Here is a 15,567-nt window from a genome sequence, read left to right as displayed (position 1 = left end):
ACCATGAAATTAACTAAACATGTTAGTGGGTTAGATATAATAAAGATTTAAAACATCTTTCTTACAAGCAACAATTTTTATAAACCTTATAAGACATTTTAACATGACTTGTAATAATCTGGAGAAACTTGTTACTATTTTTTTTAGCAACTTATCACTACCATTTTCTACTAGTCCACCATGGAACAGCTGTTGGACGCAAAGTATAGAACTTTAAAATTAGGCTTCTCAAAATGAGTTACATATTTTGTAGGCTACCTCACCATCAGATGCAGAGTATGACGATGATCCTGATGGACCTTTTGTCTTTAAAAGAAAGAAGTTTTGCTATTATCATGCAGTAAGATTTATAGTTACATCCCAGATATTTCAGCCTTTTTTGTTTTGTTTATTGTATTTACCACCATATATAAATCTGTTGTCTTTCTTAACACTGAAGTTATATAACATTAAAACAGATTTGAACTATGCATTAGTGAAATATGCCTAAGCTATCAAAAGCAATGACATTTTTTAGGCTTAAGTTATAAATCATAGTTGACTGCAGATCTTTTTCCTTCATTTTCCTCTTAATTCCTTTACAGATTTCAGTGGTGACTTTTGTCATCTGCAAAAAAGTGTTATTGCTTAAACAGCTTAAGCATTGAATAGTTTTTACTTCATACAAATAACATTTCAAATATATTTGTGGTTGTCATAAGTTAAACTGTTATGTTTGTACTCAGATATTGAACAAAAGTCCTCCAGCTTAGTAACTTGGCAAAGGACTGATGTGTATGAAATGCTATTTTTAATAAAAAATAACTGATTTAGAGGAGTGTAATATAAAAACATGTAATCTAGACTTATTTTAACATTTATAAAACTGTATTGTATTCTGGTTCTTTAGCATGTTAGCCATCAGGTTGGAACAAATTCATTTGACTTTTGGTTCTCTCAAATCACCATGCAGTAAGATTTATATTTACATCCCAGATATTTCAGCCATTTTTGCTATTTAGAAATTTAAGGCATAAATAACAGGATAAAAAATGCACTTCAAAAATATTTGTATAAGCTAACAAAACAAATAAAATGTGCTATTCAAAGAAAAATGTACATGTACCACTTGTGAGTTTCTGTATATGTATCACTTATGACATATACACATTGAATATATGTTCAAGTTAGCTTTTTTCAGTAATGTATTTGGGTTGTTATAAAATATCCTGTTTATTTATTCTGTAGACTGATTTTTAGCAGAAGTAATTTGTTCAGATAAGTATAGTCTGGCATATGATATCAGAGTATATGATATCACGCACGATATCAGAGGAGGGTTTTACGATGAATTGTCACAGATGAGAAGTGGGTTTTTTGTTGTTACAACTTGAGCACTAGCTTGTCAGTTCATGTAGACTTTCAGAATACAGAGCAAAAGTATTATAGTTAAAGTAATGACTTTGTATAACTTAAGCCCTATCTAAGCTTAGTATGGTACATTTATATGTTATACGACTTGTAAAACTTTATATAAGTATAAAGCACAAAAAAAAGTGAATATTAAAAAAAAGAATTTTGCTGTGAATTGACAAATTATAGAGCATATTTTTTTCCTTTAAAACATCATTGCATAGTTTTCTAGGAAGGAAACCAATTGGCAGATTCAGAAAGATACATACTCATCTCTTTTATCAGAAGGAAATGATTGCATGTAGTCACAAATATTGTGAATACATTGAAGTACGCATATATAAAAGTGTTCACTAATAATTCAGAAAAATGTTTTTGTATGCCTATTGTCAATAAAAAGCAAAAGGAGTACTCATTAATATTATGAGAAAAGATTCAAAAGTTATCACTTGGTGAAACCTGTATTTTAGAAATTTAAGGCACAAATAACTAGATAAAAAAATGCACTTCAAAAATATTTGTATAAGCTAACAATACAAATAAAATGTGCTATTCAAAGAAAAGTGTATATGTACCACTTGTGAGTTTCTTTATACGTATCACTTATGACTTACTTTATATTTATCACTTTTATCCACTTTTTTGTGAATATGACATTTCAAGATTATACATATAAATGTTGTTGTATTTGTCAGTAAAGGTTCGAGAACCTCTTCTTTATGTTTTGTATCACAGCCTCTAAGGGAAAGACTAGGAAACTGGCCTTGGTGTAACCCTCAAGAGGAAGGTAGAGGTGGTCATAACTATAGGTTTTGCTTAACATCATTACTGTTTCCAGAAAGGAGATGTATAGGTTTTGCTAGAAGGAGAATGGGTAGAGGTGGTAGGTAAGGAATTAAACTTTTATTATTTAGCACATCTGCATGGATAAGTCTGTTATTTTATTACTTTTTTTCAGGTAAGGAGTTAAACCTTTATTATTTAGCACACTGCACACATGCATGGATAAGTGTTATTTTATTTTATTTTTTTCAGATAAGGAATTAAACCTTTATTATTTAGCACACTGCACACATGCATGGATAAGTGTTATTTTATTTTATTTTTTTCAGATAAGGAATTAAACCTGTATTACTTAGCACACTGTACATCTGCATGGATAAGTCTGTTATTTTATTACTTTTTTTTAAAAAAACTAACTTTTTTATGACATGTCAAGGGTCAAAGGTCGTGCCATTAAGCTTGTTGACTTCAACATTTTATTAAAATACTATTTTATGAATTTGTGTCAGTAGTTTGGTATCAAATTGTAGAATGTAATTCAAACTTTAACATTATATATGAATTAATTTCTTAATTTAAAAGTAAATATTAAAATAATACATTTTTGTGAGTCGTGGGATGTTGAATGCAGCACTGGTTAAAATTACATGTTTTTGATGCCAAAATACTAAGTCTGTAGTTTTGTACAAATTAGGAACTCAAATTAATAATATTATCAAGCTGGAATATGTACTAAGAACTTTGTATCTTTTTAGTTTACTGAGATATGGCTTTTGTACTGGATCAAACACAGTGGGTCCCATTCAATCCTTTCAAATTTTCAAAACAGTCTCTTATATACAATTACTTCACTATATGTCATGTAAATAACCACTCAACAGCTTAGAATGTCCCCAGAGTGGTTTTCTCAGCCATTTTAATCTGTTAAAAGGCTACCTTATTTTTTCCAACCAAGATTTCAAGGAGGGAATCCTATGGTATAAGTATAGTTATTTTTGATTTCTTTTAGTTTTTCAACTGTATATTTAAAACCTAAAAATATTTTATTTTATATTCTGCACATATGAAATTTTAAAAGGCTTAGCAATCTATGACCAGCACCAATGAAGTTTGGAGATTGTAGCTAGAAAAGATAATTGTTTGCTTTACTTCTTTATTCATTATTCTATATTTCAAAAAAAAGTTTAATAACTTATTTCTAAATACTAATAATCTATATACATGTATAATGTATAATAATTGAAATGTGACTGTATATTACAAAATACTAGTCCACTAAAACACAACCAAGACAGAAGACTAAAGATCACTTTTTTATTGGATACATAACACGAGTGAATGTGCACTGCATAAGTGTAAGTTTTGTAACATTAGTCAGACATGACTACTAGGTCAATATAATAAAAAATAATAAATATATATAAATACATAATGTTATGAAATTTAAGCAAATTAGAATAGACATTTGTATTTTTGTGTTATAATTTGTATTCACTCTAGCACACAAAAGAAAGCATAATTTATATTTATTTCTTAATTTTTTAAGATGGTTATTAGGTTGGTCAAATTGGCATATCCCACATAATTAGGATAGAGAAAATAACAGAAAATATAAAGTCTTACTGAAAACAAATGTTTGAAATGTATTTAGAAGGTTTTATAGATAAAACAAAGATTTATAGATTTGAGATTTTGGGGGTGAAGAATAGATGATCATAACACTAAATCATTTGGCACTCTCACTAGTAACGAAACAGATCAATATTTTCACGAACAAATCTTCATTAAAAATCTGATTTTCTGTTTACAAAAATTTTGTGATTTTTATTAATAGTAGATTTAACTGGCTATCAAAACTACATTGTTGAAATAGGCTGTATGAACAAATGTATAAATCATACAAATATAAACAAACACTATTAAGTACATATGTAAGGAAATGTTTCTTAAAACAGTAAAGATGTTGATCACATTTGTAACAGTTAAATGCTTTTATTGAAATGTTTTAAAGTTTATATATATTAACATTAAGTTGCCTTTTGAATTAAAATTGATACTCTAAGTACAGTTACATTTCACATACTTTAATAAACTTTCCATAAAACCTAGATAAAAAACAAATTCTCACTATGAGCTACCCAGAAAATAAATTGGGCCCAGGGCAAACTTAAAATATGGAAATCATATTCACAAGTGTAATGTAAATATATATTATATACAGTATGATGCTGTTTTGAAAGTTAGTTAATTAGTTAGGGTGTTCTCATGATGCTTTTTCACATAAAAACAGAGTTGAATTTATAAGAGTTAAAGGAAAGTGCCTCCAAGCTGGCACCTCATCAAGACAATTTTAAAAGATATTTATATTTGAGGATACTGTATTTTACATCATTCATAGTTTTCTTTTTGTGGTACACTTCTCATTTTTGTTTTCAATTTCTCTTAGAAAATAATTTTTATATTTTTTTGAAGGGGTATTTTGAATTGGGGATCCAAGGCAAGGTTCCCTCTCAATTTCTGATCAGATTCCTGCTTATTAGTCATATTTTAGCTTTGTGTTAGGGCCATCTTGTAATTCTGGAGGGAAATTGTTACAGAACCCTGACTCCTGTTTTATGTATGGACTAATTTTTGTTGTTCAAGGTGTATGTATTACACTTACTTCGTAGTGAAATGGAATAGGAAGCTTATAACAAAATCAACCCTCCTATGTCACATAGAAAGATGTATTATTAAAAAATTGGTGAATGACTTATTACGATATATTTGTGTCGTCTTTATTTAAATTAACCAAGAAATAAATTTTCATAACTTCCACTATTATCCTTGCTCTTGGCTTCAAACTAGTATTCGTCAAGATGACAGATGTATTAAATTGTTAATAGTTCCTTTTGTTTCCCAGTGTAATGAAGGTTATGAGGTAAGAATCTACTTTGAAGTATAATTCCAATATTGTACTTCACTCACATCACAAGATTGGCTATTCTTAACTGTTGCTGCCCCTATATGCAAATGAACTCCTTTATACATGCCACAAGCCTTCTGCATCCCTCTGTTAGAATCAAGTGACACCAATCTGTTTCTCATGTGAATCATCATCTGTTATCTCTCCACCAGTAGGAGCATAGTGCACCCACTTGGTACATGTGACTCCTTCTGTCCCACTTGGTACATGTGACTCCTTCTGTCCCACTTGGTACATGTGACTCCTTCTGTCCCACTTGGTACATGTGACTCCTTCTGTCCAACTTGGTACATGTGACTCCCTCTGTGCACTTTTCACAAACTATCACTTCTCATTTGGCACCATTTAAGTTTGACTTGCTCTTTGGTTTGTTTGTTGTTTCATGTTCAACTTTGTTTTTCTTTAAAAAAAAAGTTATTTTTCAACATCATTTGATTTATCGGTTAATTCAAGTTGGTTTACTTCTATGCTTTAGTTTAGTTTAACCTCTCTGTGCAATGCATTTCAAAGTTAGCCCTACCACTTTGAGGGTTACAATGGTGACTAGGTGTGGGTGACCTAATGGTGAATTTTTCTGCTTCTGTATGTACATCAGGAGATCAAACATTATATGGTCCAACCTTTATCTGTGGACTTCACCTAGGCTCCTACTGAAATTGCTGAGCCTTTGCTGACTGTTCAGAACTTTGATTGTCTTTTTTCACCTCCAGAGTTAACCATTCATTTCCATTCCTAACATGGAGAATCTTCTAGGCTTTCTTTGGTCTTCATGGATTTTTGTCTCTCACATTTGTGTTGTTTTATCCCTGTAATCCATTTCATTATCACCTTATTCATTCCTATTACATGAACGATCTTACAAGCCTTTGGTTTCCCTTCTTTCCCTGATATTTAAATTCTTGCTTATTCATCAACCTCCTAGACCTCCTAGTTGCATGAGAGGATTTGCATTTTGTGCCCTCTGAGAACTTTTGATTATTTCAACTTTTCCTTACATTGTGCTGTCTATTCAGGTTTAGATCAACAGTTGTTAGTTTACATATTTGGGGGGCAGCTCCCTAATCGTAGGTCTTTCTTCCATGTGCCCCATATCTTTGCTTGCTTTTTATCCTTACCAACTTCTTCTGGTGTCCTTCTTACATACATCTCCTGCTGAGGCTGTCTACAGAAATCCTTGTTCTTCTCTCCTCCAATTTAGTTCACATATCATCCTTTGCATCTAGCATTTACTATGTGGTTTCTTTGTTACTGGGACCTTGCAGGTCATGATGCCTAATAGGCTTGGGTTAATTTACCCTTGACTTTTCTTAAAAATTTACTTATGGTCCCATTTTTGGGATATAAAATGTTGATACTGTTCCAGATATTAATGAACTTTCAGTGACGCTGGTCCACCAAACTTCCACCTTTCCATATATTGTATCCTGTTTGTTTCAGTCAGAGCCTCATATTCCACCAGTTTCCATTGTTTTCCCCACCTCTTGTTTCTCATTTCCTTCCTCTTTTTCAAGATCTCATGACTTACCAGCATCAGTTAGAAGTAATTTGGGTATTGCTCTTGGAGCAAAAAGTGGAACTTGTTCCCCATAATTCAAGGGTTTTTTATCCCCATCTTTTTTCTTTGTTCCCAGGAAAAAAGTGGATTGGCAGCCATTAATCAATTTATCTTACCTCAACAGATTCTTTTAATTATCTCATTTAACCATGGAGTCTTTTCTTACCCTGAGATAGACATTGTTTCTTGGGTTGTGGATGACGTCTGGGTATGTCTCCAATATTTATACTGATATTACCTTGGTCTCTTCCTTATCTTCATTTTGTCCACCTTGGGGTGATTTAACAATTTGGGCCATTTTTTAGACTTGTCTCAGTAACATACATGGTTGTTCAGTTGCCTGGACTTTTCCACTGTCTGTGAAAGTACCTTCTTGAATAGATTCCACACAAAGATGACTATAACCATTCAGTGCAAAGTAGATCAACAATGTTCTGTAGGTGATCTGAGTGATGTAATATATCATAATTTGCAACAATCAATACAACAGAGTGAGAAGTATGCAGTTCATTTCTTTGGTTGGGAGACTTCATTCTACCCTCAAGTGGATGTCAGTGCTTTGTGGGCATGTTTTGAATTTAGAGAAAACCAGTCAACTTCAGTCTGCATAGAGTTTTTAGGTTGCATATCTTCCTCTCTCAATTTACTCCATTTGAGTTGTGGGTCACAGCAGTGGTTCATGAGTTCTAGTTCTATCCTTGGCTATCTCATGTTTTATCTCCTTACAGGGATGTTATTGGAACTTGTGTGGTCCTGGACTGTTTCACAGCTGGGGGAGTTGATTACATGTGATAGATATCCTTTCAATACTAGTTGTCAAGTTCCCAGTTCAGTAGCTCAGAGCTGATTTGTTTGTCATACCTGGGAATCAGAGTGGTTTATAATTCCCTGGTTCTTGAGTTTGAGGTGAAGACAATACGATATTCATTCTACACTCACAAGGTTATCATTATCTTACAAGGAAGTTTTAATGTAGTTAATTTACTGAGTAACAGTCTGCCATGACTTAGCTATCAACATTCAGAGACATATCCTTGTTTACCTACATTTCTCATTATAGGATGAAATTACAATATCTTTCTCTTCAGGAATACATTTTCAGTGTAGGTAATTTTAACTTTTGATGAGGTACTTCCCTCCTCTCACACTTTCCACCCTTCTTCCTCGCATACTTCCAGTACTTTCATTTTCTGCAAAACTTTGAAGTGATAATTCAGTATAGGCACATAGAAGGAGTTATATGAGCATACTTGGTCCTACTGATGGAGAGGTGACATGCAGTGATTTATGTGAGAGACATGTTGGAATCACTTGGTTCCAATAGAGAGTCAGAAGGCTATGGGCATGTATTAAAAAAAAAGGTCACATGAAGGGGCAACATTGAACAAGAATAGTTAATCTTGTAAGTGGAAGGAAGTACATTTTTAGTGTAGGAAAATTATAACTTCAGTAGTGGTTTAGAATAGAAAATATAAGTTGTAGTTGAAGCAAATATGAACTGAAGGTGAAATATTATTTCATGGAGCTTTAAACTTTTATTATAAATTAGCAGAAAATCACTGAAAAGACCTAAAAATAAGCAAACAGTGGTAAATGAAAACATATTTGGAATTAATTTATAAAGATAAAATTTTATAGGATTAAATAGTAAAACATTCCTCCAAATTTATACCTAATTTCACACTATTCAGAACTGTATAAGGAACTTAAAGAATCCCAGAGATTCTGAATGCACCATTTTTGAGTTTGAAATACTTACTTCATTACCTTTTATCTATCTAGAACTTCATCATTGCACATGAATCTTCAATTCGTATAAATTGTCCATTAAGGGTTAAAAAATAAACTTACTTTTTTGCCTGAAAAATCTGAAATGTGTACAATTTTACTAGAATGTAGTATTTTTGCCAATATGATTTTTTTACAAAGGACACTGAGGAATTTTAAAAACTTTAGTTATGATTATGGGCAGAAGGATATTTATAGTATGTATATCAATTTAAAAACAACACAATGCTAGTAATATTATTTTTAAGACATATATTTCCTCTTGGTCTTTGAGGAAATCATAAAACATTTGAAGAAAAAAGTCTCTGAAGTTGCACTTAATTATACAAATTCTTAACATTTTTATTTACAAGGCTTTTACTCGACCGTGCCTGGACACCACTAGAAGATTACTGGAGAAATTTAGATGTAACATTCAACAGCTCATTAAATATGATTCCATCAAACACATTTTTATCAGAAGTAATAAATGAGTGGTAAGTGAATCATTTGAAACTGCTGAATTGTACCTTGCTAGTTAAAAAGTTTTTCAATTTAGAAATTGATGAATTAATGGTTTCTGTGAAAATACTGTATAATTATTTCCATTTATAACAATAAGTATTGTAAAGAAACCCAACTTGGTAGTTTTATCAAGCATTGTATGTTGTCAGCACAAAAATATCTCTTAATACAAGACACCTTCTTTTAAGAATTTGGGACTTGTGCATTTTTAATACCAATTTTAGTCATGTAGAAATGAAACATCAGATATTAGAAACTTTATATCCTATGTATTTTTAACTTACCATTTGTTTTAAAGTATGCTTTTATGGAAGACGGGAATTAATTTAGTCCATTTTTAATTTTTATTTGGAAACAATATTAATAATTTTTTTATCATTGGATGTCTGTTGTTAGACTTGTTTGAATAAACACATCTTTATTTATCTGAAGTTAAAGTTGTTTTGTTTAGAGGAAAAAACTTTCTGTTTAAAGCAGGAAAACTTAGAAAGGTTGTCTGAAAACACAGTCTTTCAGTGAAAAATATACTGTATGAAGAGAGAAAGCCTTGGTTAAAGAAATTTGTGATAACATATAGGTTAACACTTAACTATTTGACATTATGTGGATAGCTGTGTGTTTCTAGAGTTTGAAATCATAGGTTTAAAAGTATTCTAAGAATATGAGCTTTACAAATAAGGCAGCAAAATTTTATAACTTTAAAAACTGTGTAAGTTAATTAATCATCTGTTGGGTTTTAATGCACAGTAAAGTTGTATTCGTGATTATTAGTTAATTAGTAGGTCTCCATTTTACATACAGTAACTGACTGGAAACGTTCAACACTTTCATGACAATGTTATACCTCAGTTTGAGAAACAGTCAAAATTCAGATTGCTTTTGATAGCTCAACATGTGTATATATAAAACAAACAAAAAAACTTATTAGCCATCTGGTGAGCTTATTGAAAGAGTCATTCAAATAATGGTAAATTATTATTTCTTAATCGACTGATTTTTTTTTTTTTTTCAAATCATTCTTTTGGTTCATTTTTGCTATAAACATTAAATTTTATAATTAAAACAGTCTGGACTTATAGTAACTGGGAATGTTTTAAATATTTTATTTTCTCTGATACATTTTTGCAGTTTAAAATATAACTTCACTCTCATGCTATTAATATTAAGCACAAACTTTTTGTTCATTATAGTTTCAATTAAGAATATCTTGAAATTGTAATTATCAAAGATGTATTTTATTTATTGTTTATCTATCAGAAAATGCTTGAACCAGAAATAGTTACTTATGATTTTACAGCACATTCATAAAGTGATACAATGTTAGTAATACTAGGTTACTAACATAAAGTTCACATTCATAAAGTGATACAATGTTAGTAATACTAGGTTACTAACATAAAGTTCACATTCATAAAGTGATACAATGTTAGTGATACTAGGTTACTTTATTTTGTACATAAATTCAAAATACCTTTACTGTTTAACTACACTTCTAAAGGGAAGCCATGTAAATTTATATAAATCAGGATAAAGGTGTTATTACACTACATTATCAAGTATATTACGTGAGATTGGAAAGTGTTCTACCTTTAAGGGTGATAATATGTGAGCACAAGTCAAGGTACTATATGACGCTCATTCTATGCTTAGCTACGTGAAAAGACATCTGAAAATGAAAATGACCAGGTGAGGGGGGGAAGGTATTTCTTGTTGTTATTAATGAGCTTTCTTTGATGTGCATGCTTTAAAGAAGAAATATGTATTTACAACAAAGAAAAAGTAGATAGCTACTTCTCCTAAGTAGTTGTAGATAGAATTCATTGTTTTGTGTCACTAACACAAGGATTGGTAACTGTTATAAAATGAGAGGAAAATAAAGTATGGGTCTGGTGATCATGTTTGTGTGTGAACTTCTGTTCAGTATTTCATATTGCATTTGACATGCTTAGTTTTGTTGTTTCCTTTAGTGGTAAGGAGTTTGGAAATATTGGCCATTTTAAAGCAAATTTTACATTTTTTTACAGTCAAACTTTGTAGAAGTGTGAACATTGAGCTTTTCTCTTCACTTTTATACTGCTAAGAAAATTAATAATTTTTGTTTTCTTTTTTTATTCCAGACAAAGATTGGGAATTGAAAATTTTGAAAATATGATGTGAATATAAAATAAAGGAGAGAGGGTAAAGCTGATGAATTAAGTTTTGCAGATCTGTTCTTGAAGAATGCTCAGAATAAAAACAAACCATGTGCCACATCTAATTATGGAAATCATTGATCTCTGTTTCTCCATATTCATAATGGCAGCTTTCTTAATAAACAATGAAAGATAATTGGTTAAAAAGAATGAAATGAAGAAAAGTGATTAGATGTTGATGAGGACTAACTCCTTTTTATGTACATAAAAGTTGCCATGTTTCTAATTACTTGTGGAATTGAAGCAATATAAATGTTACACACAGGTTGTAATAGTAGTCATATTTATACATTAACATTGGTGGACTGATACCAGAATAACTTACAATGCTTGTTAGTATAACTCATTTGTAATACATGACCCTAAAAGGATTTGTGGTTTTTATACACTATGTAATCTGGCATTCTTCAGTTTATTTTGTGCCTCCAGAATATGTCTGTGGACTTGCGATGCTGGATACCTGTTGTGGGCAGGGCACAGATAGCCCATTCTGAATCTTTGGGCTTAACTTCAAACAGTCATAGTTTATTCCAGTCATAACAACGAATTCAGGTCTCATGTTAGATATGTTTTGAAATTTATATCAGGTTTTACTTCTGCAGGTAATTCCATTTTTGTTTTTCACTTGAAGTAATGCATTTTGAAATGTTTTTAAAACAAAATATTTTTTAAAATAATTAATAGCATTATTTTTCTTTTTAGGCCATTTTTTCGACCTCAAACTCCACCATTTGTTAATTGTAAAGAAAATACTGTGTTATTAAATTATCAGTCATCAGCTCAATTGTATAGCTCAATGAAAAAACTGCCTTCTGAAACAGATTTTGAAAACTTCCAACATCACCAAGAAGACTTGTTTGAAATGCAGCGAAAGCAGCTAGAAAGATTAAAACAACAAGAACTCAGTACAGAAATTTCTAAGAACATTGAACATTCCTTTTCATCTCAACCTACATCACATTTTACATTAGATTCTGCAAGTGTTCAGTTTGCTGTGTCAGCTCTACTCACTGTATCAGAAGTCTCTGAAATAATGAATTCTGTAGTTTCTACTGTAACATCAGGTGCACCAGATGGATTTATTAGACATTCTTGTAACAGGATCACTCGCAAAGGTAAGGATATATTTTAAAGAATTTTTTGTTGATGTAGTAAGGAAATTATAGTTGGAAATAATTTGGTTAACTTTAACAGTTGTGACATTTTAAATTTTTTAATTATTTTATAAGTGTATAGTTATTGAGTTTAATATAACTATATAGATTTTTTTATTCAGTTTATTTAGAAAGGGTTTAGCTTCTGGCAGGTTTAAATGTTTATTTATAAGATATTATAAATGTGTTATAAATCCAAAATTATTTAGGTTTTGTAAGAACATTAAACAGTGTATAATTTGTTTTTTTCAGTTACTACTATTTTTACTTTTTCAGGGTTTTACAGGTTGTTGGTTAATTACTTAAATATGCAGGTTGTGCTTTATTCATTTAACTTACACACTCTCTTTTTAAACTTTCAAATTTAAAAACTATAATTATCAACTTACACATATAAATAATAAACTGTCACTAAATCGTTTTGAAACTGACAGTTAGTTTGTATACATTTAAAAAAATAAAACTTGGTAGTTTATTTTTCCCAATGAAAGCAGCTGAAATAATGTTTGTTCACTTAAACAGCAGTGCATAGGTTTAAATTTCCAATATTATAAATAGGTCGTTTTTGGCAGAAAGTCATTGGCAAATAATAGGTGTGCCTGCTATTTTAACTCTATACTCACAATTATTCAAATTGTAGTTAGCTAAATGATTAGAAAACTAAAAACATTTCTAATTCCTTTATGAAAAATAAATGTATTTTTAAATAATTTGAACACTAAAATCTAAATACTTAAAATAATTTTTTATATGTTTAATAATATTCGCTATTAAAAACTTACGTTGTTTTTATTATTTTCTTACTGACAATAAAATGAATTATCAGTATAACCTATACTAAGTCTATAGCATATCTTTGCAAACCAATATATTGAAAGGGGTACGACTGTATGTGCAAAATAAGAGTGACAGCTTTCTTAAATATTGTGAGTTTCTTGTTGAGCCAGGCAGTTAATAGAATTTGCTTATCAATTAATTCATCCAATTTATTGATTGATTACCTTCAATTAATTTGTTGTTCTCACATGAAACTTGGATAACTGAAATAATTGAAAATGATGATAATGAGAAACTAATATTAATTAGTTAATTTATCTTTGTGAGTACTAACACTAATTGTTTAGGCTTACCAACCAAGAATTAATCAAAAATGATAATTGTGATAAATTATTATGGCAATATTTCAATTAATTAGATAGATGTAAATACAAATGTTGATTAATTGATTACGTTTCTACGTTAATAAATTAAATCATAATTTTGTGTAATCAACCACGTTATGTGACACTAATCAATATATGTGGGTAATCAGTCATGTCAGTTAATAAGGTTAAATGCTAAGATGTGGTATTTAGCTTACTTGTGTAGTAATGGCATTCTTATACAGATGTTAGACATTGGATATGTGAACCAGTTGCTACTAACTAATGTTATTTCTTTTTTCATGGGAGGTGCTCAAAATTATCCAGTTAATTTTAGAGTTATTAATCTTATGTTGTTTATGAGGAATGTTTTGAAATTCAAATAAAAGATGCTTTTCTAAATCGTTCAACAAAATTTAAATTTTTTTCTGGATGGTCAGCATGGTTTCACTAAGGAAAATCTTATTTTACTTATATTCTGACATTCTTTTAAAGAGGTTACTTGATGTAGATGAGGGGTGTGGATTTTATGTATCTGTATTTTCAGGAACCATTTGACAAGCAAGGTGCCACATAAAAGTCTTGTAAAACAATTTATCTCTCTGAGTGTGGGGGATAAGTTAACAAAATGGATAAAAGAGTGGCTTGATGGAATAAAGCAAAGGGTATAAATAGAGTTTAGTCCAGCTGAATTAATGTCGCAAGCGGGGAACCGTCCAGCTGAATTAATGTCACAAGCGGGGTACCTCAGGCTTCATTGTTGTATTCTTTGTTGTTTTTAGTTTATATTGATGACACAGATAAAGAAGTGTTCAATAAATTACTTACATTTGTAGATATTTAGGTTTTTGGGTGTTGCTGGCTCTGAAGAGGTGGATGCTTTACAAAATGGATTTAGACTATTTAATGAGTTGGGCAGATAAACGGCACGAGTTTTAATTATAATAAATGAAATATTTTGCATGTGAGTTATCATAATTTCAATTATAAGTATAAATTTGATGGGAATAATCTTAACAGCAGTATGGAAATAAAGGATTTTAGTGTTGTGATTGATCAGTCTTCTAAGCCAATTAATGTGTTGTTGCTAATGTGAGACATATAGGATTTTAGGTTTCATCAATAGAAGTAATGAATTTAACTATAAAAAACTTATAATTTCATTGCTTAGGTTACTTACTTATTCCTCAGAGAATTGTATTTAGTATTGGGCTCCTTACCTTAGCAAAGACATTTAATGTTTGGAAAAAGTTCAGGTGAGGGCTACTAGGATGCTACCTGGTACAAAAAGGTTGTCATAAAAGAATAGGTTAAGATCTCTGAAGTTGTATTCTTTATTTAAAAAAAAAGAAAAAGGTCGAGGGAATTGATAGCATTAGTGTGTCATCTTGTTTCATACTTAATGGTGAGGGTGGTAGGGTTAGGGGACACAAGTATACATTTTGGCAGAGTAAGAGTCATATTCACCCAACACAGTTTTATTTTTTAACAATGTTTAGCTTTTGAAATGGCTCACTTTATGATGTGGTAAATACAGTTAATTTAAGAAAGTTTAAAGGAAGGCATCATGACAATTTGTATGATGTGGGCTTTTTTTTTCTTCACTTTAATTGATTAGATGGGATAATCTAGACTGCCCACAGATCACTTGTTTGTGTTTTTCTTTTGTTATATCATTTTACTGAATGAACTACAACTTGGAAGTTTTACAGAGTTTAGTAGGAAAACAACCATGCTCTTTCCAAAGTGCTTCATGTGCATAAAATAACAGTTTTTGTATGTTTTTCATCAGCTTTTAGATAATAGACCTGGTGTTAAAATTAACTTGTACTCTGTACTCTTAAAGGGTTGAAACTTAGCATTGTTATGTCAAGGAGCTTTAATTTTTTTAATGAAACTTAAAACAAGAAATAATTGTGACTGAGGAATAATACATAAGCATCACTATATTGAGGTTTTTTGGTTGTTTTTTTTCTGATACAAATGTGTATGTCCATTTCTTACTTTCATAATACTTTTTGTTCACAATGCTGAGAGAAATAAAGTATTTATGTATATTATAAATGTAGAAGGAAGTCTCATGCTATGCAAA

The 15,567-nt window shown here is 30.4% G+C and overlaps 1 protein-coding gene across 4 annotated transcripts in view; it reads left to right on the top strand.

Annotated features, from left to right (window-relative positions):
- Positions 1-15,567, top strand: part of LOC143222496 (enhancer of polycomb homolog 1-like) — a 74,166-nt gene that overhangs the window by 58,002 nt on the left and 597 nt on the right. For all 4 annotated transcript variants that reach the window (XM_076449103.1, XM_076449101.1, XM_076449104.1 and 1 more), the window contains 4 exons: positions 254-340; positions 2,128-2,279; positions 8,837-8,959; positions 11,882-12,294. In XM_076449103.1, coding sequence (XP_076305218.1) covers positions 254-340; positions 2,128-2,279; positions 8,837-8,959; positions 11,882-12,294 — 775 coding nt within the window. The remainder of the gene's footprint in view (positions 1-253; positions 341-2,127; positions 2,280-8,836; positions 8,960-11,881; positions 12,295-15,567) is intronic.

This window comes from Tachypleus tridentatus, chromosome 8 (assembly GCF_004210375.1).
Source record: "Tachypleus tridentatus isolate NWPU-2018 chromosome 8, ASM421037v1, whole genome shotgun sequence".
NCBI lineage: Eukaryota > Metazoa > Arthropoda > Merostomata > Xiphosura > Limulidae > Tachypleus > Tachypleus tridentatus.
Note: the sequence above shows the minus strand (reverse complement) of the source record. Positions and strands in the feature narration are given on the sequence as shown.